This window comes from Poecilia reticulata, chromosome 10, assembly GCF_904066995.2.
Source record: "Poecilia reticulata chromosome 10, P_reticulata-male-v2, whole genome shotgun sequence".
NCBI classification, from domain to species: Eukaryota; Metazoa; Chordata; class Actinopteri; order Cyprinodontiformes; family Poeciliidae; genus Poecilia; species Poecilia reticulata.
In genome coordinates, this window is record NC_088839.1 from 16,425,432 (window position 1) to 16,453,376 (window position 27,945).

At 37.3% G+C, this 27,945-nt stretch overlaps 1 protein-coding gene across 1 annotated transcript in view; it reads right to left on the reverse strand.

The window, feature by feature from the left end:
- The window catches only part of spock1 (SPARC (osteonectin), cwcv and kazal like domains proteoglycan 1), a 117,004-nt gene that overhangs the window by 20,648 nt on the left and 68,411 nt on the right, over positions 1-27,945 (reverse strand). Inside the window, exons 4-6 of the mRNA XM_081611400.1 lie at positions 21,294-21,368; positions 6,779-6,893; positions 2,272-2,404 (exon numbers count right to left, since the gene is read on the reverse strand). Of these exons, the coding sequence (XP_081467526.1) occupies positions 2,272-2,404; positions 6,779-6,893; positions 21,294-21,368 (323 nt within the window). The remainder of the gene's footprint in view (positions 1-2,271; positions 2,405-6,778; positions 6,894-21,293; positions 21,369-27,945) is intronic.

The window sequence follows — 27,945 nt, forward strand, 5'->3', positions numbered from 1 at the left end:
TCCTGCCTCTTTTCAAACACACAGGCTGAGTCATTCTTCTAGGATGACGAATGTGAAAAGGAAGTCAGCTGGCATTAAAAAAAAAAAGGCAAAGTCAGTGTGAAGAGCAGACATGAGTGGTGTGGATAGGTCATCCAGCCTCCATGATGTCACATGTGTTGTAGCTTCTCAAAGAAGTGACATCAATGGCTTACTGAAGTAGACGTTGATTACAATTAAGATTACATTTGCTACAGTTTGAATATGTGAAGTAGGTGCACTTTTAAAACAAAGTGTTGCAAAGTCTATTTAAACCTGTACAAAGACTGAGAGAAACAGACAGTGGTAATCTGTACCAGCCACAGATAAACATAAACCCCAAACGAAATCAAGAGTTGACAAAGGACACCTAAAATCCTAAACCTCCGATCTGGAGGAGGGAATAAACGAGACACTGCTTGGGTAATAAATATGAAACTAGGATTGGATCTAGTATGAGGGAAAAGCAGAAGAAAGAGAACGGAAGAGGTTGTGCATCAGCATAAATCACAATGCTATTGAAAGAATAATTTATGTGTAATGCCAAGCAAAAATGATCTTTGTAGGCAGTTGCATTTAATTGCGGTACAATGCAAACGTTTATAGAAAATCACTTGTTTCTGTGTTCATTTATGTCGATGCCTGGTGTTTGAGAAACGGACTTTATTGCACATTAACATCTCCTAAAAGCTGGAATCAGAAAAATAAAAAATCTGCTGCCATCTTTGAAAAAAGGGAAAGAAATGTCAACAAAAATATAACTCACCACCTCTTTCCCTGAAGAGTATCTGATCTTGTTGCAAAGTTAATCCATAAATCTTTTTAAAGTGATTTTTTTTTCGTCTTTTATATTCAGGTTATACATTTTTACAATGTTGCAACAGTCTAAATCCAGATGTCCTGAAACATTGTTCATCATTGTGCACAGCACAAATGGGGAATATTCCCAGATAACGAGTAAACACTGAAGGGCAAGACGTCTATTTGACCTCCCACAATCCCTATACCTACTAACCACAACTTACTATTTTATAATTTTATCCTTCTATTTGCTACCATGTTATTAAAACAATTACATGTCAATTTAATTTCACTTTTAGGTGTTTTTATGATTTACTGTGTTAACTTATGGTAGAAATGCTCAAATGTCTCAACAATTTAAAACAGACGACTGTATGAATAAAACTACTGACGTGTAAAATGACGAAGGAGCAAAATGATCATCACTTGTACTGCACGATGCTCTGTCCTGAATCAAATGTGAGCTATTTGCTCTTATTTATGGATGCCTTGAGATTAGTTATGGAAACCCAAAGCCTTTGTTGCATCAATAAATCATAATTGCTATTTGCTTTGTAAAATAGATGCTGACAGTAGAGGCAAAAAAACAGAAAGTCTTCTTAAAGGAACAGAACAATGATGCCATGTCTAAATGTCTGTGTTTTAAAACAAAAAGAGTGTGGTTTGTCCTTCAACACTATTAAGCATTTAGGCAAAGTCTGTAATTAAAACTATATGAATAACCGAGTAAAACTGAGTCTCGCACTACACTTTTCAAGCTCCAGCATGACTTTAATTTAGCTGTGAACAGCACTTCAGTGAAGTCTAATACTGCTCACTTGTATGGCCTCACTCCTTCCATCCAAATGACTGAATACAAGGACAATACGGAGACATAAAAGCTGATGTCAATAAGAATTTACGGAGTGTTACATCAAGGACAAAGCTCCTCTTTTATCTATAACCTTTATATTCAGTATTGGCTATCAGTCTTCACACTAATTCTGATCTTCCTCCTTTCACTGACTTTCTGACTCATCACAAAGTTTAATCTTTGACGTTTTTCCTGGATCATGAAATTGTGTGCCTGTTATGTTGTTTGCACAAGATCAGGAGCTTTGAGTTAGTACTTGAAAACTAGAGTCAGGCAGTTTTACAAACTGTCCAAATATGACTTCTAGCAGATGGAAGTACTTATTAAAATTGTCTTTGTGCTCAGTTAGGTCATTTACCAGCAGACTCACAGAGATGTTCTGTTAAAGCCAACAAAGCATAGAGAGATCTTAGACAAAAACAGGAATTAGAATTTGAAGCAGGCAAAGACAAAGAGGTGGAAACAAGATGTTACAGGAAAGTCTGATTGCCTATACTGATCAGTAGCTTGATGGATTTTATGCAATTGGTTTGTGAAGACATAGAACAAGAGAAAAACTGAGGGTAAAGTTCAACAAAAAATATGAATCCTAAACTCACTTTAGATGAATAGGTGTGTCCATCAGAGCCACATACAGCAGATGACTGGGATGCTGAGCAGAGCCTACATTTCCCATGAGGCCCAGGTTCAACCCCATGCCTGTGGCCCACGCTGCCTTTCCTGGCTTTCACACTGCGGAGGAGAGAAACAGAAAAAGTATTTTAGAAGTTAATGACTCTGAAAGTTTTTTTATTTTTTTATTTTTTATAAAGGTTACCAGAATGTACCATGAAACCATAGGACAAAAATATTACCATGCTAAATGCCATGCACTTCAGAAAGGATACATTAAATATATGTGTGTGTGTGTGTGTGTGTGTGTGTGTGTGTGTGTGTGTGTGTGTGTGTGTGTGTGTGTGTGTGTGTGTGTGTGTGTGTGTGTGTGTGTGTGTGTGAAAATAATTTAACAGCCATAACGTTACAGCCATTGAAAGTTTTCAAACAGAATCACTTCTCTACAGAGGAGAAAGTGTCTCTGGGTGTCAGGGTCAGATGAAGCAGATCCTGATTGGTCCAAGGAGGCCTCTTCAACAACCACTATAATTATGTTTGATTCAAATCTGGTCGCAATTTGCTATCTAAGTGCTCTACTGAACACCCTGGTGCCTGATCCATCGAGCGCGGCTGCAATGAGAGCCAAACAGACTTTTTCACAGAGATATAAAACGTGAATATCAACCACTGCAGCAGGTGAAGATGGCTCCGTAATAGGTCTATTGTTTTGAATAAACTGTGGAAATCTGGTATAAGTTAATGACATGCATCCATGTGTGATAGGTGTCTGTGAGGATATGCTGAAAAACTGAGATAAATAATGTACACTGCTCAGTCCAAGTATCTGTAATCCTAAACACAATGTGCTTCATGTAAATGTAATGTGCAAGAAATAGAATACATGGTTTTACTTTTTCTCTGATACGTCTATCTGTTTCATTTCAATTCTCACCACTTTGCATGTCCCTGCTGAAGAAAAGCATCCTCACAGCCTGATGCTGCCACCGCCATGTTTCAGAGGCATGTGCAACATTGGTTATTAATCACATGTAAGGCTTAGCATGTTGGCCAGAAAGTGAAATATTTGTCTCATCTCCATTAAGTGACTTGTAGAAAACTGCAAATTTGGCTTCTCATGGCTTCTTTGACGTATGTGGCGTGCAAGACTAACAGGTTCTTCCACCTGAGCTCTGGATCTCTGTAGTTCCTCAAGAGTTGACTCAGGCTTTTTTGGCTTCTTCCCTGATTGCTCAGAATCAATCAGTTTAGATGGATGGTCACATCCTGGTAGGTTTGCAATGATCCTTTACTCTATTTTCACATGATGGGTTGAACAGAGCTGTGAGCTGTTCAAAGCTTAGGATATGGATTTATAACCTTGTTCTACTTTAAGCTTCTCTACAATCTTATCCCTGCCCCATCTGGTGTGTTCCTTAGTCTCATGTTGTTTGTTCAATAATGTTTTCTATAGGGAGCATTTGAGCCCTTCACAGAACAGCTGTGAACTCTAAAGGCAACTACTTTGACCTTTTGTTTTTTAGCAAACATTTTAATAGAAGCACATCCCACTTTTAATTTTTTTATTTGTAAAAATAAAAAAAGGTGAAAACTCTGTGCAATTTTATATGTTGATGCGTCATGTTAAATGTACAGTCTGTATATGTTATGTAATGACGTAAGAAAATACTGAAAGACTGGAATTATTATTGCAAGACACTGAAAAAAGCTTTATAGTCTTGCCATGATTTAATTCTTTGAACTTCCTGGTTGTTAAACCACACCTCGCTGATAATGTAAATAGCTGCTATGTTAATTTTCCGTCTCTGTTGCAAAAATACTGTAAGCAAATCTGCCTTTTATCTTTGTGTTGACAGCTCCTTAGAAAAGACAAAAATTAATCTGTGCACGGATTTGGGGAGAATTACAAAAGTAAGCAGTGTATGTATGAATGCCTTCAAGCAGTGAATAACATCTAAATAAACATTACACCCGCCACCAGGGTGCAAATCCTCTGCACAATATCTCTGCAAATATTTGCAGAAACCAAGTTCAGACTTGTCTTCTGAGAGGACAATAAATATGTGTTATGCTAATTACTACAACTAATTTATCTCATGGAAAAATATATATTTATATATCAAGCTTCAGTGAACAATACTATTGGGAAAACACCAATTCCAGATGAATAATCTAACATATTAACCGGCAAATAGGACTTGTAATGAACGTAGCAGAAAGGAAAGGATTAAGACCAAGATTCTTGGGAGCTAATGACTTGGGAAAATCAATTACATTCAATACAGAGAGGGAGAGAAAAAATAAATAAATAAATAAATAAAAATATGCTCCAATTTCTTTTTTGAGAAAATGCTTGTTGAACTGAGAAATTGAAAATCCTTAAAAAATTAACAATGGTTGAAAACGCAAACAAATTGGGTGGTGATGGAGCAAACAGATAGTGTGATAAAAATTAATTGGTACTGTAAGAAGAATATGTATGCACGCATCCGTCAGTGGAACGCATGTGACTCTCAAAAGATTTCAGCACAAAACGCTGCTATATTTCACACTTTTGTGAAAAGCCTGTGACCCAGATGTGTTTAGGATAATGAGCTTCGACTTTCTGCAATACTTCTGAGCAATTTGTTTAACTCCAACTTTTTAGAATATGATACATCTTCTTTACTAAATTTGCCTTACTTCTACACAAACATTAAATATAATATGCTTGATAATAAAGTCTTGCAAAAATGCTAAAATTGATAGTTATATTCTGAACAAGTGTGGGAAAAAAATCTGAATAAGATGGAGATTTCATTACGTATGACCCTTTATATTTGGAAAATTTGGAAAGAAGAAGAGTGGAGACTTATATGCTGGGTAAATACATGTGGCAAATCATCATAACTTCAAGTAAACCAAATCTGCTGTAGAAATCACTAAACACGTGACGTCTAAAGTTGTGGCACTATACTTTGAGCAAACGTATGTCACACTTTTCAGATATTTTTAGAAGGATAATCTTGCACTCAATCAAAGATGGGAATGTAATTTCAAAACCTTTTTGGTGAAAACATCTTTGTGATATACTTACATGGAATTGAAGACAGTCCTAGTCTTAAACAGATTTCTTTTGTTTTTGAATACAGTTACCACAATAACTGTTGTGTGTATTTGTCCTAGACAGAGAAACTAAAGAAACAAAGTATATGCATGTTTGTCACCCTATAGATATACTTGCCAAGTCATTCTCTGTTTAACTATTTTTTCTTTCCAAGACCGGTCCACTAATGGAGCTGCAGGCACCATAAACCCTATGCCATAGAAAACGGATCCTAGGCCAGGTTTTTTGTTTTTTTGTGTGTTGCTTTCTGTCTGAGATAGAAAATCCCCAATCTGTCATAAAATATGGACACTCACACTATGCCTAGTCCAGCAGAACGAGTCTCATGCTGGTAATTTGGCATCACTCTTTTGAACCATCGTCACAAGCCTGCTCAGTGTGTGGGATTGCTGCATAGTCAGCTTGATGATCTGTCCACTGTTGCCATGTGCTTTCTAAGGAGAAGAGATTGCTGCAAAATCAGTGACTGTAGGGAACTGACTGAGCTTCTTTGCATAGATATCAACATTCAGACTGGACTGTGTGTCACTGAATCTATTCTTGCTAGAGAGTTTAATTTCATTGGCATGAATTTGATTATTTGATTTGACGTATAGTGATTTTCTGTGATTCTTAAACAGTTGCTCCTGGTATGAATTAGACCCTTGGAAAGTGGCAAAAAATTATGATATTTTTTTTTTCTTATTTTGTGAATTGAGCCTATGAATATGAGCTGAACTGAGATAAATACAGGAAACAAAAATTATAATAAGCGTTCAAAAACTAGAACCTGTGATAGTTCTAGTTGCTTTAGTGCTGCCACCACATATGGGACTGACATGATCAATAAAAGCTGTTTATTCTTTAAGTGAAAAAATTAAACATAAATAAATATATGAATGTTTGCATTTAATCCCAAAATAGAATACATATGATTTTGTTCCTAGTAGTGGTTGTATTGTACGAACTGATTTGAGAGCCAAACTCAAATGAATGTCAATTATTGCAGCCTCAAAATTTTATGCAATGTGTGTGAGGCAGCCATATTGGATTTTTAGGTTGGATTTGATAAGTAACCTTTAGCTTCCCTTGCCAAAATGTTTACCCAAATTGTCCACCTCGGGGCTATAATAATGTCCTTATAATGACATTTTTAAAATTAGAAAACAAAAACAAAATGTCAAGTGAAGGTAATTATTATTGGAAATTATATTCAGAAATGTCTATTCTAAAAACACTGGAAAGAAAAAAAAAATGTAAAAGCTACACAAAGCTTTACTGTTCATCCAATGAACATCCAAACATCCAGTGTTTATAGATAAAACCTTTTTCATCATTTGCAGCTAAATGTTCTTAGTAGTTTTTTCTATACTGCTTTATATTCAAAATGTAGTCCGGCCGTCTCTTACCTGTGTGACGGTTGCTTGTTATTAGTGCAGATGGCGGTCTGGAAGTCATGGCTGACACATACTTTGTGAGGAGGACAGCGAACTCTCAAACACGGATCCTTGGTTGCATCAGGGCCTAACAAGGAACAGCGGGGACAAACTGAATCTCTGAGCTGCAAAAGTAAGTTTGCAGAAAAGCGCAGAGCAGGAGAATCAGCACATTGTGGTTCTGGAGTTAAAAGTTGATGCAGCGAAACATCAAGCTGTTCTCCTGATTTTACAGCTCGCAGACTCTAACCTTCGACTAACTGAAGCAGGCAGAAAAATAATGAGTCAGAGGCAAAGGCAAAGAAGAAAAATGGTGAAAGGTATGAGGTAAACGCTCTGCTTTCTGTGTTGTGAGCTGCTTAATGAGGGCTATTTTCTCAGAGCGTTAATCTCATTCTGCAAATCAATCTCTAGTGTGACATAAACGCCACAGCAGACAAGAACGACTGGTTGGTGTTGAAGATGACAAAAAGATTAAAACAACTCACTGACTCTGAGAATTGTGTCCAACAGCAAAAAAATCCCATACATTTATTTGACAAAAAAATTGATAAAATAAGGTAAAGGAGATGAAAAAAAAACAAGAGTAAAAGAAAATAAAAGCAAAAGAAAGTATCCCAACATTTGCAGGTGAAACGACCACTACTGATCACAGTGATTTTTATCAGAAATGTTTAACAGACATGTGTTACAGAAGTACAAAGGCCTGGATAAAATGTCAAGGCTGGTAAAATTAGATCAAAGACAAAGTGTGTTTTAAACTCCGTCCAGGGACGGCAATCTGAAATGGCTCAATTATATAAAACGCCCAAGTTAAATGAGACCGAGTGCAGAGTTTAAAGATCAAAGGCCTGTGTTATGTACGAGTCATTACCATCTGGCTCCCAACATCAAGGAATGATACCTGCCTTGACTCCATTAGGGACCTAATGGGTTGTGTTTGAGCTGCTGCTGGTGTCGGATGTGAACATCACCTGGTTTCCAACCTGATCAAACAACCTGCTTATGTTTATTAGAGTCAGACTGGCTAGAAATACAGACTTGAGAGGATTTTGTGCCAATATTTGATCCTATGCTGTAATTTCCTCTCTCACCTTAGAAATGACACCTGGGTTGTAGACATGCTACATCTGAAGCCGCTTCCCCCCCAACTGTGATGAAAAGGAACCCAGTGAAAATGGTGAAGGGGAGACTTTGTTGTGTACATTTATCATAACTGAGCAACACATTTCCTCTTTACAGCCTGCACAAATACGTAAAAGCACATCTGCAAGGCTGTTTGCTCTGTCATATTCCCTTGAAGCACAGAGAAGATAAGTCTGTGGTGCAGTGAGCTTCAATTGCTTGCTGATTTGGACCTGTCCTCACCTCCATCTGTCTAGCACTGGAGGAAACCCATCTCATTTCACTTAGCTGAAAAATGGCATTACTGCTGCGAGGAAATGAGAGCTGAAGACAACTAGGAGACAAAGTGAAAGCAAAAAGATCGAGGAAAAAAAGATGAGGCTCGTATCTGGTTAGAGGGGGATTGGAGGACAAGTCAGGATTACTACAAGGGCTCTATTCTCTAGCAAAACTAAAAAAAAAGAAGCACAATGGTGCCAGCACTAACGCAGACTCAGGTTTTGAGTTTCAGCTGAGTGTTTTTAGGAATGTTATGCAATTTCATATTTAATCCAGTTGTGTTTTTAATCCGGTATCACTACAATATAAACACTTTAAAAACATAATAAAATGATTTAACATGGTGTTGTGTCTGCAGATAAAACAATGTAACAAATAACCTATTTCAAAACATGATTTTTATTAACTGTAACATGCAGTAAATAATTTTCTCTTTGTCCCCTAGTTCAATATGTTCTTTTAGTAATATCAGATTCCTGCAGAGTGCTAAACTTTACTGAAAAAATCCACACCATCAATATGTCTTGATATTTACATGGGCAAGTTATTAAATTGCTATACAATTCATCCCATTTGTTTATCATCCACACGTCTCCCCACACAGCTCCTACAGACTAGCGGCAGCAGTCTGTGGCAGGAGATACAGCTCTGAGACACAAAGTCAAATTTATTTTAAGTTATGTTTGCTACACAGCATTTTAATAACAACTGAAGATTGATTATGTTACAAAATGGGACTTTGTGATGGAAAATACATAATACCCTCACCTCGCTTCATGACATACAAATGCATTTTGTATTAATTTCTCTGATGTTAGCATTTATTTGGTGGTTTGAAGTATTAAAGTGGGACAAAACATGAACAGCTTTATTTTTACATCCACTCTAGCTGGGTCCAGGTTACAATACAGCACAGTCAAAATTGGTTGATGATGTGATTTCAAAAGAGGTCCATCTAAGGAAGCCCCGTCATTTTCATTGACGGGTTAACTTGGCTGCATTTCCTCTTTGTGAGCAAGCATATGGTGACAGCAGCCATCGACAGACTCCTTTGCCAAACCCAGACTGAGTATGAGAAGTTATCTGCTGTGACCATATCGATTAAATTTCGTGTTGATAGAACTTAACTTAAAAAGACGGGGCTGGAGGTGAAAGTAAATGTGTGAACATCCTTCAGAAACCACAAAGATCAGTTAGAAACATTCATAAAAAATCAAAGTAAAAGAAAGTGTAAGGAGGAGCCAGAGACAGCACAGGAAAAAAAGAAAGCAGAGTAAAAGCACAGATAAGTGGAGTCGGTAAGAAAAATTAGCATTGAGGGCAAAGGAGCACAGGAAGGGAGATAAATGAAACAGGAAACAGGAGTAAACAGCAGAGCCAATAAAGAAGAAAAGAGAGAGGGAGAGGGAGGTGAATGTGAAAGGAGGAGGAAGGCATCAAGGAGGCAGGGAGGAGAAGCGACCAACAGAGAGCTGGGTAAAGGAGAGTTTTATCCATCTATTTAAAGCTTCAGTGAGCAGCACTGGTGGTTAAAGCAGTCGATCAATTGTAATGCAGAAGCACTGCAGCACATGCTGCCACCCCTCCTTCACTCTCCTTAATGTGATTCTCTCATCTACTGTCATTCCCCTCTCATCCTTCTAATCTAAAGCATCGCGTTATTCTCATCTGCGTGATCAATCAATATGCGCAAGAAATCCAGTTCGTCTTGCTGCATAGAAATTTGCTTTCAAGTGACGAGGAAAACTTTGTCTCTAAGCCTCACCTAAATTTGTTTTTTTTTTAAATTTTCATTGATTTGTGTAAAAATCTTCATCTGCTACCCATCAAATTTGATAACAGAGTAGCATTAAAAATAAAAGGCTTCACCATGCTTATTCCCTTCTCACTGATCAACACATACATGTCTGGTTGACAAAGAAATTGCAACTGAGGCTAGTGTCTCCTTTTACTTTAATTAGCCTTATCTAATGGGTTCATTTTAAGGACCATTAAGCATATCTGCAATAACAGTCAAACCATTTTCAGATCTGTTGCTTCTTTGATGTGTAAACATAAAGTGCTGTGATTGTGTTGTTGGATCTGAGAACAAGTCAATAGATTTTATTACGTACAGGGATCCAAAATAATCACCAACTCTGCCATTACTTTTACGAGTACGGCTATATCAGGTACTGCTGGCAGTGTTTTTTTTTTTGTTTTGTTTTGTTTTCTAGCAAACACAACTACTGAAAATGGCAGATCCTATAACTGCCTCTTGGATCTGAAGGTACAAGCACAATAGAAGCTGTTTGGTAGAACCTCTGCAACAAGTATTTAAGTTAGAATATTTAAAAAGTCCCTTCAAAATGCAGATGTAATCAAAAGCTACACAACTAATAAGATAAAATAAAAAACAACTCATGTTCAAAGTAGACAAAAATGTGTAAAAAAAACAATTTATTAAAACAGAACAAAATACTTTTCATTGCCACCTTTAATTCTTTGGATATGCCTTAAATGTTCCAGTGTAGGGAGGCAATTCTACTGAGAGCAGATGAAATGGAAAGCTTTGCAGCCCAAGCAAATGCCCATATATGGCACAAACTAATTATTAAAAACAGCTTAAAAAAATCTTCAACTAAGCACTCAAGTATAAAGTTGAACTCTTTAAACAGCAAAAAGTAGAAAAAAATAGGGTAGTATGTTAGTTAGAATTTGAATTTTCTCTTTTATTGCAGGTAAAATTTGTGGTTTTACTGCAACTACTCACAAGCAGCATATCAGCGCTACTTTTATTGTGTTTATTCATTTAACCTTTATTCATCAAGAAAAATGTAAACATGTCTTTTCGAGGAAAGCCTTGAAAAAGTTTGACATCATTGTTAAAATGCATTAAACTAAAACAAGTCAGATTTATAATGAAAGTATACAAAGGACAACGTAAGAATGGCAGTTGGACTCTTTAGTTACATGAAACTTTTAAATTAAAGATTATTTTATGACCAAGTGCAAAGTAAAGGAACAAGTTCCCAAAAGATTCTGCATACTCAAAAAAAAGAAGAAAAAAGAAAGAAACAACGAATGTGAGCCACTATCACATTGTCAAAGTACCAAAAGTTAATAGGACAATAAAATGTGGAACAGTTGGGAGAGTGATGGGAAAATGGAGCCTTGTAATCCTTTTCCTCCAATACTGGCCTGACTGCAACAGCTTAGCAGAGGAGAAAACCTCCACTTTGAGTAGCTTCCAAATTAAGCTAATATAAAATACAATCAAGGATGAGAGAAATCATGCATGCTCTTAAGTGCTACAGAAAGTATTTGTCCAGAAGAGAAATGGCCTTATTCAGACGTACCACCATCAATACGCCTTGTGCGTGCCAGATAGAGAAACCTGGCAGAGCCTTAGCTGAAGTTAACAACTGCAAATGACACAAGCGGATCATTAAAAAAGGGGCCGGCACATTCTTTACATGAATGTAAGCCGAATGAATTTCAAAAAATGCATTTAGTTTGCTGAGCTTTTCAATTTTCACATCAATGAGCCATGCTATTATGACCTCCAGCCTACTGCTGAGTAAGTGTTTGTTGTGCCTCCGAGAGCAGATTGATCCTAATGCTGTTTGGTTTGACTGCAGCATGTCTGTTTCACTCTGGAGGGCTGGACAAACACCTCAAGTCTTTGTGATATTTTTGGCTCTCTCTTGTGGCAGTTTATATAGAGACCCAATCCTTCAGAGTAGAGGAAGCAGGCATGTCCACTGTCGCCCCATGCTTGCTTAAGAGGTCGTGCTGTCGTAAAGTGACAAGTTAATGAAATCAGTTTTTTTTTAGACATGTTTTATGACCATCACACTTTGACTCTATTGTTAGAAAATCACTATTAAATAAGTCTGTGCAGAGCTGGGTCTGGATCTGACTGAATGATTGGAGATTAACTGAATCCTTCTGAGCCCTGTGATGAAGTGGTGACCTTTTAAAGGGGCAGTATTATGTAGGATTGACATTTTTTGAGTTTTACATCATGTTAAGATGTTATTCTCGCATCAAAAGCGTATCTGGAGTGTCGCCTTGATCCTTTCATATATGTTTGAGAAATCCTTTAATCTTCCACTGCAAACATTTAAATGCCTGAGTGGGCCTAGCCTTTGAGGCTCCAGGTTTCACATTGGAGCTGCAGTTTTCCAAGTTTTCGATCTTCCACCTCACGGAGCAGTCCCGTCCCACAGCGCCCTCATTCAGCTCCTTCAGACAAGCCAGCAGCAGGAAGCAAACACCTGGCGAAACTGAACATGTGCAGAGCTCATTATAAGAGCTACTTTTAAGTCCAATTCTGGTAAAAAAGGTTGTGAAAGTGTTAGAGGAGCCGTGTTATGACGACTTCCTGAAGGCAGAGTTTCAGAAGGAGGAGTTTTTAGAGACACAGGCCCAATTTCAACTTGTTAAAGTTGGAAGTAATTTTTTTTGAAGTCATATTTTATATAAATATAGCATTTCTATAACAACAGTAACAGTTACTTTGTTATGATACAAGAATAATTCTGCCCCTTTTATGGGTTTACCCCACCTATTGCCTATTGAGCTCTGGGGTTCAGCACCCACCCTCAGGCAACCCAAGGATAAGAGAATTATAGAAAATTGATGGATAGATGAATTACATTTACTTTGAACTGAATTACACAAACTGTAATTGCACAGGATCTGTATCAGTTTGCCCTGCAAAGTGTCTTGATGACATTTTTGAATTGGCTCTATATCAACAAACTATGTTGACCCGACACATTTCAATGACTGTAACAAGATGAGTCCTGCTTCCTTATCTCTCAGCGGTCACAATTTCAGAGTCTGGCGTCGTACGCTGTCAAACTGCTCCCACATGGCCAAACTACGTGACTTTTGCAATTTGACTTTAAGATTCTGCTGCCTTTGCCACGGCACGTCAGATGTACTTTTCGCTGTTGTAATAATATTTGCTTTGAACACTCTGCTGTTGCTGTCAACCCAGCTGCCATCTGGCCAGATTTCTTTTTATAATGCTGTGGGGGGAGATCAATATTCGTCTTGGTTGGTAGCTCATCCTTGGAGAAAACAGGAAACGCATAAAAGAAAATACATGTGCTGCCGACATCCAGTGTTCTGCTGAGAAAAATAAGATTCATCTGACTGAACAAAAAGACCAAAGATAAAGTCTTCAAGCTAATGCCCAGTTAAAATACTGTGTAAATATGTGAGGTTTTCAAAATGTATCTGTGTACCAAACATTATTATGTAATAGCATTTCATGCGCATCGGGTTTTTATTCAACATAAACGCTTTTATGCATGGTTTATAACAGCTTCACTCTATATCTATAATTTAACATGTACTTTTCACATCTGTTACAGTAAAAGCAAGTCTCTAGAATAATGTGCATCTAAATATGCATGTGACAAATAAATCATGATATATAATACATGAAAGCCATGTCATTTAAAGAGATATTGAAAATATTGCTGTCAAATTAATGAAGCTACGTATTTCACAATATTGTTCAGTGTAATGAAAGCATAACCAGCTTGTCCCGACCCTACGCTCTCTGCATGTTTCTGTCCCATCCATCCATAATTCAGCTTTTTGCTCTTCACCTCTCAGATACCGCACAATGTGCATTTTAACAACAAACTTTTTACAAGAACAAAATTGTTTAAAGCATTTAGCAAAAATGAAATGACAATCAAACTCAAAAATATATTGTACTGACAGATTTCACTGCAATCTGTCAGTACATTTACAGCACACAAAATAAATCTCTCCTACACCGACTGAGGTCCCTTTTAAACTTTCAAATATAAGGTCATTTGAATTCTTTCTTTCTTGAGCTCTGGAAGGAAATCCTCAGCATCATCAGCAAATTCAGGCTTCAGCTACTCGTGCATGTCTCTCAAATCCAAAATCTCTACAATCAGCATATTTCTGTCTTTCCCTTTCTGTCACTCAGAGACACCAGCGTCAAACTGACTTGATATTTCTTCCAGTCATACTGTTCTTCACATTTACAATGCAAAAAGAAATTTGATAATTATCTGCAAAAATATTGTTTTTGGTACAACAAATTATAAATTAGTCTAAAAAATATTTTACTGCAAATACATTGACTGTGGTTGAAATCAGTTGAACAGCACTATACCTAAATTGGTGAAAAAGTAAGTAAAACCTTAGCCAGAGATGCATGATGTTCACTTCAGTCAGCAGATTATTATTAATTGCAGTTTCTCAAAAAAACAACAACAAACAAATAAATAAACAGTACTTAAATATTTTAACAAATGTATAATTTCTTAGCTGCAAGTTAATGACGTCAGTAGTTATTTTTTTTCACCTGTAAAGTTGTTATACTGTTGAAATATGTGCAAGGTATTCCTCATCAACAGTATGACAACACCCTACTTCACATGGACATTTTAAAATATCTGAAGAAGACGTGACGATTTAAATGTGAAAACTGCTCAAAAATAGTTCTATTAATAAACAAAGGCTCAAAATCTGTCCTGCTAAAATCTTCCTCCAATAGAGTCCAAATTTACACAGACAGTTCACACAGTTTTAAAGCCTCTCACATCCTTATTTGCAGCATGGAGTGGCTTCTTCATGACAGATTATTAAAAAAAAAAAAAGTGAATTTTCATGATTTAGAGGACTTGTTCTGATTGTCTAATAGCTGTTCACATGTGTAAGTATATCTTCCCACACACACACGCCCACATGCTCAAAAGGGTTAGTTCAGTGGCTATGGCAGAGACCTAATTTGAAGACCAAAGAAGGCATGGTAAAAATACAAGTTGATCCTATTTCTATCATTTATCATTTAGATAAATATCAAAGAGTGAGAAAAGTTGAGTGTGCAGGGTTGCAAACAGGAATGGATTTAGTATGAACTGCAGCAAGATTAGAATCAAAAAGTTTTCTGCATGCATTGGTTTTCAACGTGATGCGCATTAAAATGTGCTCAGCAAAAAAGGTTCCTGGGTAATGTCACCTAGCAGAGCTAAACACGCTGCTTTCTGCACAATCTAACTGGTACAAGCTTTCCACATGTGTCCCTGGCAAAAGAGCACATTATACTTGTGAGAAATAATGTTCTTTCACAATTACAGCCAGAAGTAAATTATCTCCCTAATTCATTTTTTTAAATCTTTCTCTAGCCATGAATTCACTTAAAAAAGTAACAATATGATGAGGAATAATGTTGTCTCTGTTCTCTAATTCTGCACAGATACCAGGATGACACAAAGTAATTTGATACCAAAGATAGTCAGAGAGGTTAAAGAGCCAACAAGTCCTGTCAGAGTAGATATTGAGCTCAAATTAGTTGACGCCAAGCTGGAAACAGGTCGTATGTTCTGTGTTGACCCCGCTGAACTATTGCTCTCCACTGTTTGCCCTCCGTGCTGCTTTTCTTAATGGCAACCAAACAAGTCAGAGATTAAATAAACAAAAGCTTTGACAACCATCCCCAAAGGACACATTCTGAACTGTTATTAGAAAAAAATGAACTTTGCTTTCAGGCTCTGATAAACTAATTAAAAAGGTGTTTCTTCTTTTACCTGGGGGCTACTGAGGAAGCCCAGACGGAGGAAAAGGCAGCTATAAGACAAACAGATCAAGAGGAGATTAAAATCCACTTCACTCCTCGCTTTGTGAGCGCTCCTCAGGGTCTGGCTGTTTGGCCCAAGAATGGCACCAAGGCGAGGGATGTCAGAGACAAATGACGGAGGGATGAAAGCACAGACAGGGCCTCTGGGAGGATGCGATGATGGAAGAGATTCACCATCCAGAAAATTAATTATTGAAACCATCAGCAAATCATATTATTGTGGTTGTAACTGAGGAATGGGGGAGATAAACAGGCTGTTCCATTTTGAATGTCAGGGAAAGAAACCATGGTGGCTTAGGGCAGAAAAAATATCTGGAGGGAGACACTATTGACTCTCGGTTATAAGAGGAATATTCATCACTGCCACACAACCAATATGCACACACAGCTGCACATCCATGTTTTATTGTGCAAATTCCTGAAAGAGGAGCCTTTGTGGATCTCCTGCTTGCAGCGGACCAATTTTAATAGGACACCATGTCAGCAAATAATCAAGTGGTCTTTGAAGACGGCTTCAAAGCAAAAGAGCAAAGATGCATTTAAGGACAACACGCCTGGCAGAGGACACTCGTTTTAGGTGCAAGTCGGTAATTGTCACGGTTTTAACAAAGGTAACCCGTGTTGCCTGAAGTGGGTCGGCAAGTTCTGTCATCATAGTGGAGCAGAGAGTAAGTACAAATAAAACAGGAAATGCATGAAATGGGGTTGGTTAGGTAGAAACATATACACACACACTCAGATAACAGCAGGGTAAATGCAGACTGCAAGGTGGTCACAGTGTGTAGGGGCATAAAGTAGAAAGGGTTTAATTTTGAGTCACATCGCTGCCAGACAACCTGAACACTGAATAACATTATTTCTCCAGGAATGTGTTTCCCTTTCATTTGTCTCTGATAAGTTTAAGAGCTCAAAAAGAAATTTAGTTTGAGCAAAGGTACATTTTTAAGTCCGGTGAGACTACGTTATCGCCCTCAGGTCACAAATTAATGCAAAGAAACTTCTGGAAGCCACTTTTAATGCAGCCGGTAAAGAGTATGGATATACTGGCTCTAGAAGACATGATGGAAAACGGTGTTAAATAAAAAAATAAAAAAAATTTAATAAGTACGTCTTTGTTCAATATTGGGTTTGTCTAGACAAACATTGGCAGCAATAGCGGCTTCCGTCCTTTGAGGTAGAGACATGCAAATATTCAACGTTGTTTCTTTGAACTGAAGCTGAGGCAGAAACTGTTGTGTTTGCTTTAAAGATGTTTAACCACACCTGAGATATTTATTTGCATAAAGATCTGTGTTGGGGATTGATCCTCAATCTGGGGATCATTTGGTTAACCTACATTGAGAAACTGCTTCTAGAGTAAAGCGTAACATGCGGTGCTATAAAAAGGCACAGACATGCTAAGAACATTTTTGCGTTGCTGAAATCAGGTCTCAACCACCATCTGGTTGGAAACTCCAAAAAAAATCCAATCTTTGCTTAACAGTGAATAGATCATCTCTAAGCACTACCTGGTGGCACGGAACTGAATTTGTCTTTGTTTCAAAATATCTGTAAAACCCCATCACCAACTGTTCTTTAACACACACACACATGCACACACATGTGTTTAACATTTTTCTGCTTCTAACAAAAATAATTAGCGACTGTTCACATCGGGAAGCTTACAAAAATACATTTGAAAGCTGTTCTTTTATCCTGTTATTATATAGTTATTGGTATGAATATTTCTCAACTTTCCCTGCTTTTTTAGAATCTTTTTTGCAATCAATTTTCTTTGCTGCCATTTGTCTTCTGATTAACTTTTAAACGGACCTCATATTAACGTAGCTGAAATGTTGTTTGCATATATTAAAAGAAGAAGAATAACGGCCGTGTTATTTTTAGCAAGATGTTAACAGCCAGAAGTAAAAGGGTAGCTGATCTACAGCATGTGAAGGTTTTTCTTTTTAATTACCATGAAATATTTTCACCCTCTTCTCACACTCTTGTACAATGTCTGTCAAAATGCCCAAGGCCTTTTTCTAACCACACGTTGTCGCCTGGCAAACAGTTTGTGTCGGTTCAACCTTTCGTCAGTTTCCATGCAAGTTTACAGACCACAAACTCCACTAAATGCTTGAATCTTTAAAGCTCACAGATTGTGCCTTTTCCCTCATCCTCTAGTGTAAGAAGTAATTAAATGTTTTTACACTCTGAGGCAGTTATTAATTATGCACATGTCCTTATGGATGTGTCAAAACCCACGCCACATTACTCTCCAATCTAAATGTACATTAATAGCAATTTTCATTTCATCTGTACATGTTAAGGCAGTGTTATACTGCAGGTTAAAAACTCAAAGAATGTATATTTCAGTTACAGCAATAGTATTTGCCAGAACACATTGGACATATGTAATTTAATATTATCAGACCAAAAAAACCTAAATTGTCAGACAAGTTGATAGACGCGCTTCTCTTCTAACCTTGCAATTATATTAAAACAAATCTTGAAAAACACAGAGCTGTATAGTGTGGCAAATATGTCATATCTGAAAAAACTTTATACGCAACATATTATTGTGCTGATGTCCCAGGTTGTTTTAAGTGAGTTTTAATTTAGTGCAATATATCCAACATATTTAAAGGCACCAGTGCTTAAGATAATGTTTATTTCAAAGGCTTCGGTTTAGCAGGGCTGTTTCCAGGACATTTTTAAAGAGGGATAAATGGGGACTATTTGTTTGTGGAATAAACAAATTGATTTTGAGATCAACTTGTTTATTCCACTTGTGAAGTGGAATAAACATTTTAAAAGTGTATGTCTCATAACATAAATGTCAGAGATTGATATGAACCTAAATACATAGAACACATGAATAATTCTGATTAATTGAAGCTATTTAGTTAATAAGAAAGTTACTCATCTGGGAGTAATCTGATATGTCTGTCAAAACTTTACACTATGGTTTTCCTCATGCATTTGTCTTTATTTACATAAAGAAAGGCACTTAACATAGCTTACATTACAATTTACAATAGCAAAAATGGCTGTCGTGTTATGTGTGGTAACCTGATGTAAGATGGTATGCCCATGTCGCCTGCTCTTTACTCTCTTCAAATTGGGAATTTAATATAAAGCTGATAAACTTTGTTACCAGGGATGGTTTTAATATATTTTCTAAATAACAACTGCTGAGAGTGGGTTCAGAGTTATTACCATTTATTTAGTAAGTCAGCCTCTGTGAGTACTTCCAAATATGCAAAATTGTCTCCCAGTTGGTTGCTTGATGGAATACTAATAGGCTAATTAAACTTTATTAAAGAGGAGGAGAATCATTTCATCCTAGCACACTAAGACACAGATAACAACATCACTTCTGCACATTGGCACTTACACAGATGTGGTCTCAAGCATAGCTTTTTAAAAATACGCCCTAGGATCCTGTTGGGTTTTTGCTATGAGCATCGTTTCTTTCTTCAAAACAAATTTTAGTACCTGCTCGTACACAATGCTTGTGCATTATTCAGCTTTTATTTTTAGGAGGCCTACATGACAGACTGTCTTCTGCTTTATACATATCAATTTAAACAACTGTTAAACAGTAAGCAGAGATAGATAATGGAACATTAGTCAAAGCATGATAAATTAGCAAATTACTATTATGAAATTATCAGGCAACAGAAACAAAACGTACAAACTGCCTGTCCAAAAAAAAGTCATGCACTAAATTTAACAAAGCTAATAGGTGAGACCATTCCATTGGATAATCATTGTACGGATGATTGTTTTATTTCACAACATTGATGTGTTCACTAATTTAATGCTGGTGGACACATCCTGCGGACATGGAAAATATGATATTGTAAGGATGTCTATGGCTCTAAGGAGGCTGCTATGTCTGACAAATCATCAAAAACTGGATGGACAGAGGGGAATCATCATATTAGAGGAGGTGATATGGTTGGAAAAAATATTGAAACAACAGCAGAACTCATAGCTAGTCATGAAAGTAAGAGCATTTCCATACACACAATGAGAAGTGAGGTCAAAGGATTGCACCAAACAATTGCATAACCATTACGAAAACCACTTATGAGTGACTATAAAGAGTAAAAACTGCTTCAATTTGCAGAGGAGCATAATAATTGGACTTTGGACCAAGAAGCTGCTGATGAGTCCAAAGTGAAGGGCAGGTGACAGAACCATCAAGCATGTTATCTACTTTATAAGTCTTCAAGGCCATGCTGTAATCTGAGATCGAATTAGTGGGTTCTGGCTTGGGTTTTGTAACATTTCGTTCCCCCTTTTTTTTACAGAGAGTTCTAGACTCTGTGGGTCACTGAAGAGAACAGCTTATTTCCTTTTGGCTTCTTCTCAGTATGGGGAACAATCAGCGGACCCTGATCACAGGACCTCATGAACCTCCTAGGAACAATTGGGGGCAGAAGCCCCCTAATACGATGTGGTGTTTGTCTTTGACACAAAGTCAAAGAAATAATCTTAAATTGCACTCCAAAATAAACTGCAAGCAAGACTTGAGGCATTTTTCACAGAAGTCAGGCAGTAGCAGTTTGAATAACTTACAATTGCTGGAGTGAGATTTTGCTAAGACCTGTGTAAAGTGTGTTATATAATAATCCAAAGGTGATGGAACAGAAACATAAATAATTATTTCCAGTTCAATATGTCTGACAATGAACCATAGTTTGGCAATATTTCTGATATGATGAAAACAAAAACGAACCAGAGACATGATGTATATCCAAAGTAAAACCAGAATCAACTTTTTTGCCAAAGTTGCTAACAAATGATTTTGCCAAGGAACCAAGTGGTTCAAATGTCTTCTTTTATTTCTGCTGTGTATTTTTCTGGTTCAAAGTAACATGATGCGTTCAAAGGATACTATTGGTTGGCAGGCTGCCATACTTAAATTCTGAATGACCAAGTTATTTCATCAGTGATTTTCTTCTTCCCTGACAGAACAGGCATGCAGTATTTCAAGGTGACAATGACAGGATTCATCAGGTTTAAATTGCACAAGATTGGTTAAAGGGTCATCAGACATCCAAGACCATGGATTGACCAAAGTCCAGACATAAATCCCACTGAGAATCTTTTGAGTGTTCTGAAAGACAATTGGCACAGCGGTCCAACTACAATATTCTCTAAGATCTTAGCAAAAAATGAATGCAACTTTGGAAAGACAAATGTGACATTGCAGGAGCCTATAGAAACAATGTCACTTCAAAAATGTAGTGTAATCAACATTGTAGGTGGTCCAGTGTAATATTAGTGTTTAACTTATTTTTGGACAGAGCAATTTGGGAATTAAAAAATACAATGCAAAATTGCATTGTACTGATGTTAAGTTCACATATACAAGTATTATGTCTTTAATATGCAAGCTTTGGACATGGCAAAAGGCAAAAGGTATGTCCAAAGGTAAGAATGCCCCCAGAAGTTGAAAGGGATGTGGCTCAAACTCACCGTTCTGTCCAGTCTTCTTGGCAGAGTGGGATTGAATTCCTTCTTCTCCGATTCTGCCAGGTTCAGCCACTCGCTCTTTATAAAACAGTAAATACAAGCAATTAGTTAAAGTTGTCCCGGCGTATCTCAATGCAATATTGCAAACAGTGTCTAAAATAGAAATGAAAACTAAAACCACTGAGATGTTTGCATCAGATCCAAGAACTAAAATGAACATTTGGTGCAGTCTCTCTTTAAAGTATAATACCCCTCTGCTGTCCTAGTATGTCTCTCATAAGCCAACAGTTGTTGGATTCAACACTTTTCACTGAAACCTTTTAACTTATAAAAACATAAACCACTAGTTAAAACGCAAATGTAACTTTTATCAGCTGAAGAGTTGCATGTTGCTAACAAAACGCCCTAAAAGAGGCAGAGCTGATGACAGTGATCTCGATAATGACCCACTTTCTCAGATTTTCCAACGGGTTGCATCAGTGACGGTAATATTACTGAGAAGCCCAAAGATAGGTGTCAGGCTAAGTGGCTCAGAATATATATCAGTGGCTTAAACAATGGTGAAATGAGCCGTTCCATTTGTAGAATATACGTTGCTGTGCCTGTTAATAGCTGAAGACATTGTTTGAAAGAGTTATCCCATACACCAAGCAAATGACGTAAAATTCAGAATTTTAAGAAAGCAAAGAAAGGCATCTAAAAAATGTTCCACTAGGGTTTCTGGCATGCAACAAATATATACTGCTCAAAAAAATAAAGGGAACACTTAAGTGTTTACTTAAGTGTTTAAGTGTTCCCTTTATTTTTTTGAGCAGTGTACATAATTTTGGTGATCCTAACTAATCCAAATAAAAAAAATAATAAGGGGAATTTATGTGATTTAACTTCAGACAGAGGAAAAAAAAACATTTAGGTGTCTTTATTTGCTTTAAGTAAATTTCTGGTTTCAAATGAATGTTAGTGCTGTAAAGAGTTTTATGTTTATACATATTGGTCAGCTCCACATCCAGTACAGAAGTGTCAACTGAAGAACCCCTACAGTTATCCCAAACAACATGAAGGATCACACAAAGCAGTGTGACCCTGGGTCTAACAAAAACCATCAACTACGGTAGGTAATAACTAGAAAATGATAAATTATGTGAACATTAGCCAGCAAACTAAACCAAAAACTATAAAAACAAAGTAATCGTAAGCAAGATAATTGAACATGTTACAGAACCCTCAGCCAAGTCTTGAATATCAGATAGATATTCATGCACTGTGACAGGGACTAATCCACCATCCTCAGTTACTCACCATTTCAAAATACTGCATAGGCATTAGCTAGTAGTAGCTGATTCTTAGGAATGAAACAGTCAGTAGGTTATGACATTAAGACCCAAAAATGATCAATTCCCTCAATTCATTCATCTACTGGTATTTATTAGCAACAATAGGCCTGATTATGTACTGAAAATAAAGAGCAGAAAAAAGTGTGTGTGAAGCAAAAAGTTGATCCAACTTTTGCCAATATGTCCTCCTTTCATTACCATCCATTCTTTTTTTTCTCTCTCTCTCTCACCAGGCAGAACTCTTTTCTCCTCATTACTGGATGACTCTCTTATCTCTGAGTTACCCTCTCTAGAGGCAATCTCTCTCAAGTGCTCTCTGTGGGCCTTGTGTCTATATATCTTTATATCTCCCTCTGCCTTCCTCCCCTGGGACACTCTTCTGATGCCACTGTCGCTTTCCCAAGCCCGCATTTAGCCCACGGGTTCTTGCTAGGATCGCAAAGCAACCAACGTGCGCTCGCCTACCTGCGAAGTTTATTTATCCTAATGCGCCACGATCGTCGGAGATGACACTGACTATGGAGAAGAAGAGAAGATTCAACACATACAGTTCCTTCATTTTGGAGATCTGTTGTTGTGTGTAAATCCCACAGAAAACAGCTTGTTCAGCACTGTTCACACACTGCAGTTTATTGATTCGACAGTTTATTCTGCCGTGCGCTTGCTTTGGACCCGTCTTTGTAAATTGAAGGTGCAGGACACTAACAATTCACTGTGCTCACCGAGGTCCTGGCAGCCAACGGTTACCCTTTCCTGACCCTTTGCTTAGCTGATATTCTTCAGTGAAACATTCTCTTATTTCCCCATCACTGCTGCATGGATATTTAATGTCTTTCTTGATAACCTTGCATCAGTTTTATTAAATAAACTAAATCTTTGATCGGGCAGCATTTTTTTTCTTTCCTCTCCAGGTATAATTTACAGCCTGTTCTGCAAGGGTGTGCATGCTTGAGTGGTTAATTTACTTTTGAATGTCGGATATTACTGAAGCAAGTACGCGTAGGTTTCAGAAGATAATCCTGTTTATGTGCTCAGACTCAACACTGTAAGTACTCACCCCTCTGAAAAAGCAAGATAAGGCTGAGCTAAGGGTCACAGATATCGAGTCACTCTTTATGATGCGGCCAACGAGCCATTAAAATCAGAGCAGCAAACAATGTTTTAAAGAACGCCTGGAGAGAGATAGAGAGTTGTGAACCCTCACCACATTACTCCGAAATGAGATACTTATTTGCGCACTATTTCAAGCAGACCTGAGGTGCTCGACGCTTGTTTTGGAGTCCTCTCTGTCTCTTTTCTTATCTTGCTAATTCTCCCAGCTTCTAAAGGGGGAGATCAAACATAGTTTTATGGGGTTGTATTAAGGAGGCGGCGACGAAGTCGGGGGAGATTAAAGATGGACCGATGAGAAATGTGAGCAGACAGAAGGCATATCTACTGAGAGAGGAGGGCTTAGTGAGCTGGAGAAAGAGCTGACGACATACATAGAGAGACGACAAACGCTCTGCTGGGAAAACACAATGTCGAGTCTAATCAGGCTGATTGGCAATTTGGAAGCCACAGATTTTCAAGGCTTTGTTTGCTGCTGGTGTGGCCAAACAAGAGCGAGTTGCAACCAAGTTTGATTTCTGCTGCCAAAATGGTTCCCATACCAGCCACTTATTCATTGTGTGACCTGTTAAGACAAACGCTGGGGCAAAACAGGGGTCAACATAACTTTTCAGTTCTTGTTTACTCCCCGTCTCCGTCTGTATTGTGCCCATCGGTGTTGTGCCCTTTGCCCGTTTCTTGATGCCAGTTAGACTCTCCTGTGTCTTCTGGACTGGCTGTGATAATGTGGTCCTTGTAATCCTCACTTTGACTTTCCTCTCTCGATAATGCATTGAAATCACAAGCTCACAATTCTGCAGGGTATGGCCATTTACAAGAAGCCAGACCCAAATAGCTTGAATACAGTTTTAGTCATTGGTCTCGCTGATGGCATAGCTTTTATCTGCTTCCCCCTCTCCGCCTTGCTCGCCCAAAAGCCCTGCTCAGCGCAACTCTCAAAGCATCACTGACAGGAGAGAGCAGAACTAAACTATAAGTACTGAATAAAAAGTTTGACTTTGGAAGAAGGCTAAGCTGACCTGCAGGACATAAGGGATTTTAGTTTTAACTTGATGGATGTTGAAATGTGAATAACAGAAGTGACAGAGGAGAGGAAATTGTTTACGTGTTGCAAAGAATCGCCTGTAGCATAATAAGGAGGCATAAGTTTTTCATTAAAAATTAAGAAAAGTTGTTTTTAAATACATCTAAAGTACCCAATGTCAAATCCTGGCAATACTGAAAAATATGATTGACCATTACAGACATTTATGTAAGTCTTCTTCACTTCCTCATGTAAGCCTCTCATGGGGGATGCTTATAAAAAAACATGCATGCAATCAAGCCTGAGATTAATTTTACATGGAAAATATTAGCTTCGCTGCTTAAAGCTTTACATCTTAATGAATCAAACAGTTTGAGGGAAGGTATTCACGGATGAACTTTGAGTTCTAAGACCTATTCATTATTCGAGGAGAAAAAAAAGGAACTCAACTTTTCAACAATTTTTGTTCAGAAACTATTCTTTTTCATGTATTTTCATTTGTGTCATTTTACTCAAGAAATTGTGTTCTGTACATCAACAATCAGCTAGTAAGCCTATCCTGGGATCAATTGGAAGTCTGTCGTGTGAAGTCCCGACAGACTTCACACGGAGTGCTGAAATCGATTCTGACTGATGTAGACGTGTGACAAAAATTGCGCCATTTTGTTCGCCCAGATCGAACTATTTAAAGTGTTGTCTGATTGGTCATAATTTTGTTGCTGTGCTTTTTTGTGGAAATGCACCCAGACAGCCATGTTGATATTTCTCTTCAACTATTCCGCTTCCACTTTCAGGCTTTTGTATCGGCAGGAGATATGGATATTTTTGATGAGCAGTTATCCGAAGCAATGTAAGAATGTAAGAATGTAAGAATGTACCATTCTTATCTGAATAACTCCAATAAAAATAAGACTAGTAAATGGTTATCTGATGGACAGAAATTGTAATATCGTCGTTTACGGAGGAGGCAGTCTGCAGATCTCTTTGAAAGCAAAAAGAGGACGAAGGTAGGGTAGTGCGTGATGTATACTGAAGAGGGACGGGTGTCCCCCAGGTAGTCTGCACCGTTGTATGAAAAGTGTTTGCAAATACGAACCATCCGCAACAATGTTCCTGCGCATTGACTGTTAGGCTTTGGCTGAATTATGTTGAGGCCTTTAAACTGCTGGATGAGAAAAATAGGCTACAAAAATTACTGTCATTATTCTGTTTCCGCAATTTTCAAGAGTCTAACAATAGCATTTTGTCGCCATAACAGAGGGTACAACAAACTTTGACACTGCCATCTTCAGCTGACATGAACTCAAACTAGGGCCTGTACTTCCAGCTCAATAACGCCCATCTCTCTGTGTCCTCCATTGTTTAAGCTTGTGAATATGTAATTTATTATTTTAAAAATTGATGGGTAAAAATAGATTAATTTTATGGTTAAGAGCCAATATGAAATTAACTAAACTATACCACACATCTATCTATAAATTATGATAATCCTTCATGATAGTTGTCTTCTGATCGGGGCTCATTCTTTATTTCTTACTAAGTACTCAAGGCAATGGCTAATTTTCAATTGCAATTTCCTCCTTTTGGAACTTTACGGCCATTTCTTTTTGTCAAATTGATCTCAGTTTGTTCATTATTTTTTCGGCCCCGTCTCATTCATTTTGAGTCACTTATAACAGGGCAGTGTTTATTTCCTCATGTTCTTAGATTTCATACAGAAACGCTGGATTTTCTCCTATTCTGTTACATGATTTGTGACAGGCATCCTAAGAGACATCCGCTCTTTTATCCAGGTTAATTAAGAATGTATTATTGAGCAACTTATCTTTATGAGTTTGTCTCGCTGAGGGGAATATCATTGTCACAAATGAGAATAGACCTAGACGATTGTGCGAGCAGAAAGCTTAATGTAGAGAATTTGATAGCTAATAAGCCAACCAATGGAGCATAAGTACCATTATTGGGTAAGCTTGGTACAAAAGTCATATTAGTGTGTCTGTTCTGGGTGCTGCTGCTGAAAAGAGTGAAGGTTTAAGACCTTTGTTTTCTTTGCAGTTTCTCAGTGACAATCTTCTCAAAGGTGCTTTGGCCAAATTTGACACCCCTGTTTTATGAAAGAATATATGTTTACACTCTATTAAAGCTTATTAGCTCAACTATTCATAGAGTTCCTCATCCTACCAACATGGTTGCTCCAGGACCAAACAGTCCAAGCAGTTGTTGCCATTCTTTTAAAGCAATGCCTCATAATAGTTTTCATTAACTACTTTCTAATGTCCTGCAGCATGTAGCTACTTACTTTGTAAATGAATAAAAAGAAAAAAAACACAAAAAAAACACATTTGGTTTGAACTTTGTTAGTTTATAAATACTTTTTACATGTTTCTATCTCAGCTATACAAACAGTTAGCCACATTTTGCTAACATCCCTGTTGATGCTAACTTCGACTTCCTAAAGAGAAATTATAAAAAAATACTCCAAAACTTTTTTCAAAATGGGCAATAAGGCTCTTTACAAACAGTAATATTTACTTTTTGTTTATTATTCAATGTTTACTTTTTACTTTGCATTAAGCAATGCTTTACAGCATTACTCAAAATGAGGCAAACACAAACACAGTTAGAACTAAAATAAGCCAATTCTTGCTTTGATACGTCAATAAATCTACCATTATATGCAAAAATGCAGAGTATGCATTTTTAGTCATGCAGTTTATAAAGCCTGGCGTTATAACTTGATCTTGATGACTTTTTAACAATATTATTTCAAATTGACACTGGATAATCACTGGTTAAGATGGACATAGCAAATGCACTATTGTGTAAAAGGAGCAAACAATGCCTGCAAGGCTCAATTTCACAGATGGTTTCAGTCCTCTTAAGATGTTAATGAGCTGTGGTTGATGCATGAGAGGAGTAACTGACAAAATCACCAACATAATCATTAGCTGGATCCCAGATAACGGATGTTTCCTTTTACACTAGCAGAGGAAGTCAAGGTTTCATTTTGTTTTTTTATTATATTAGGTTCATTTCAATTTTATTACAGCCTTACAAATAAACCTGTCACTCCAATAACTGTCTGAAAAAACGTCTGAATAACTAATTTATCAGAGCAGGAATTGATTGCTAGAAATCAGGAAGTTTGTGATGCCATCAAAACTGTTTATGCAACTAAGGAGAACAA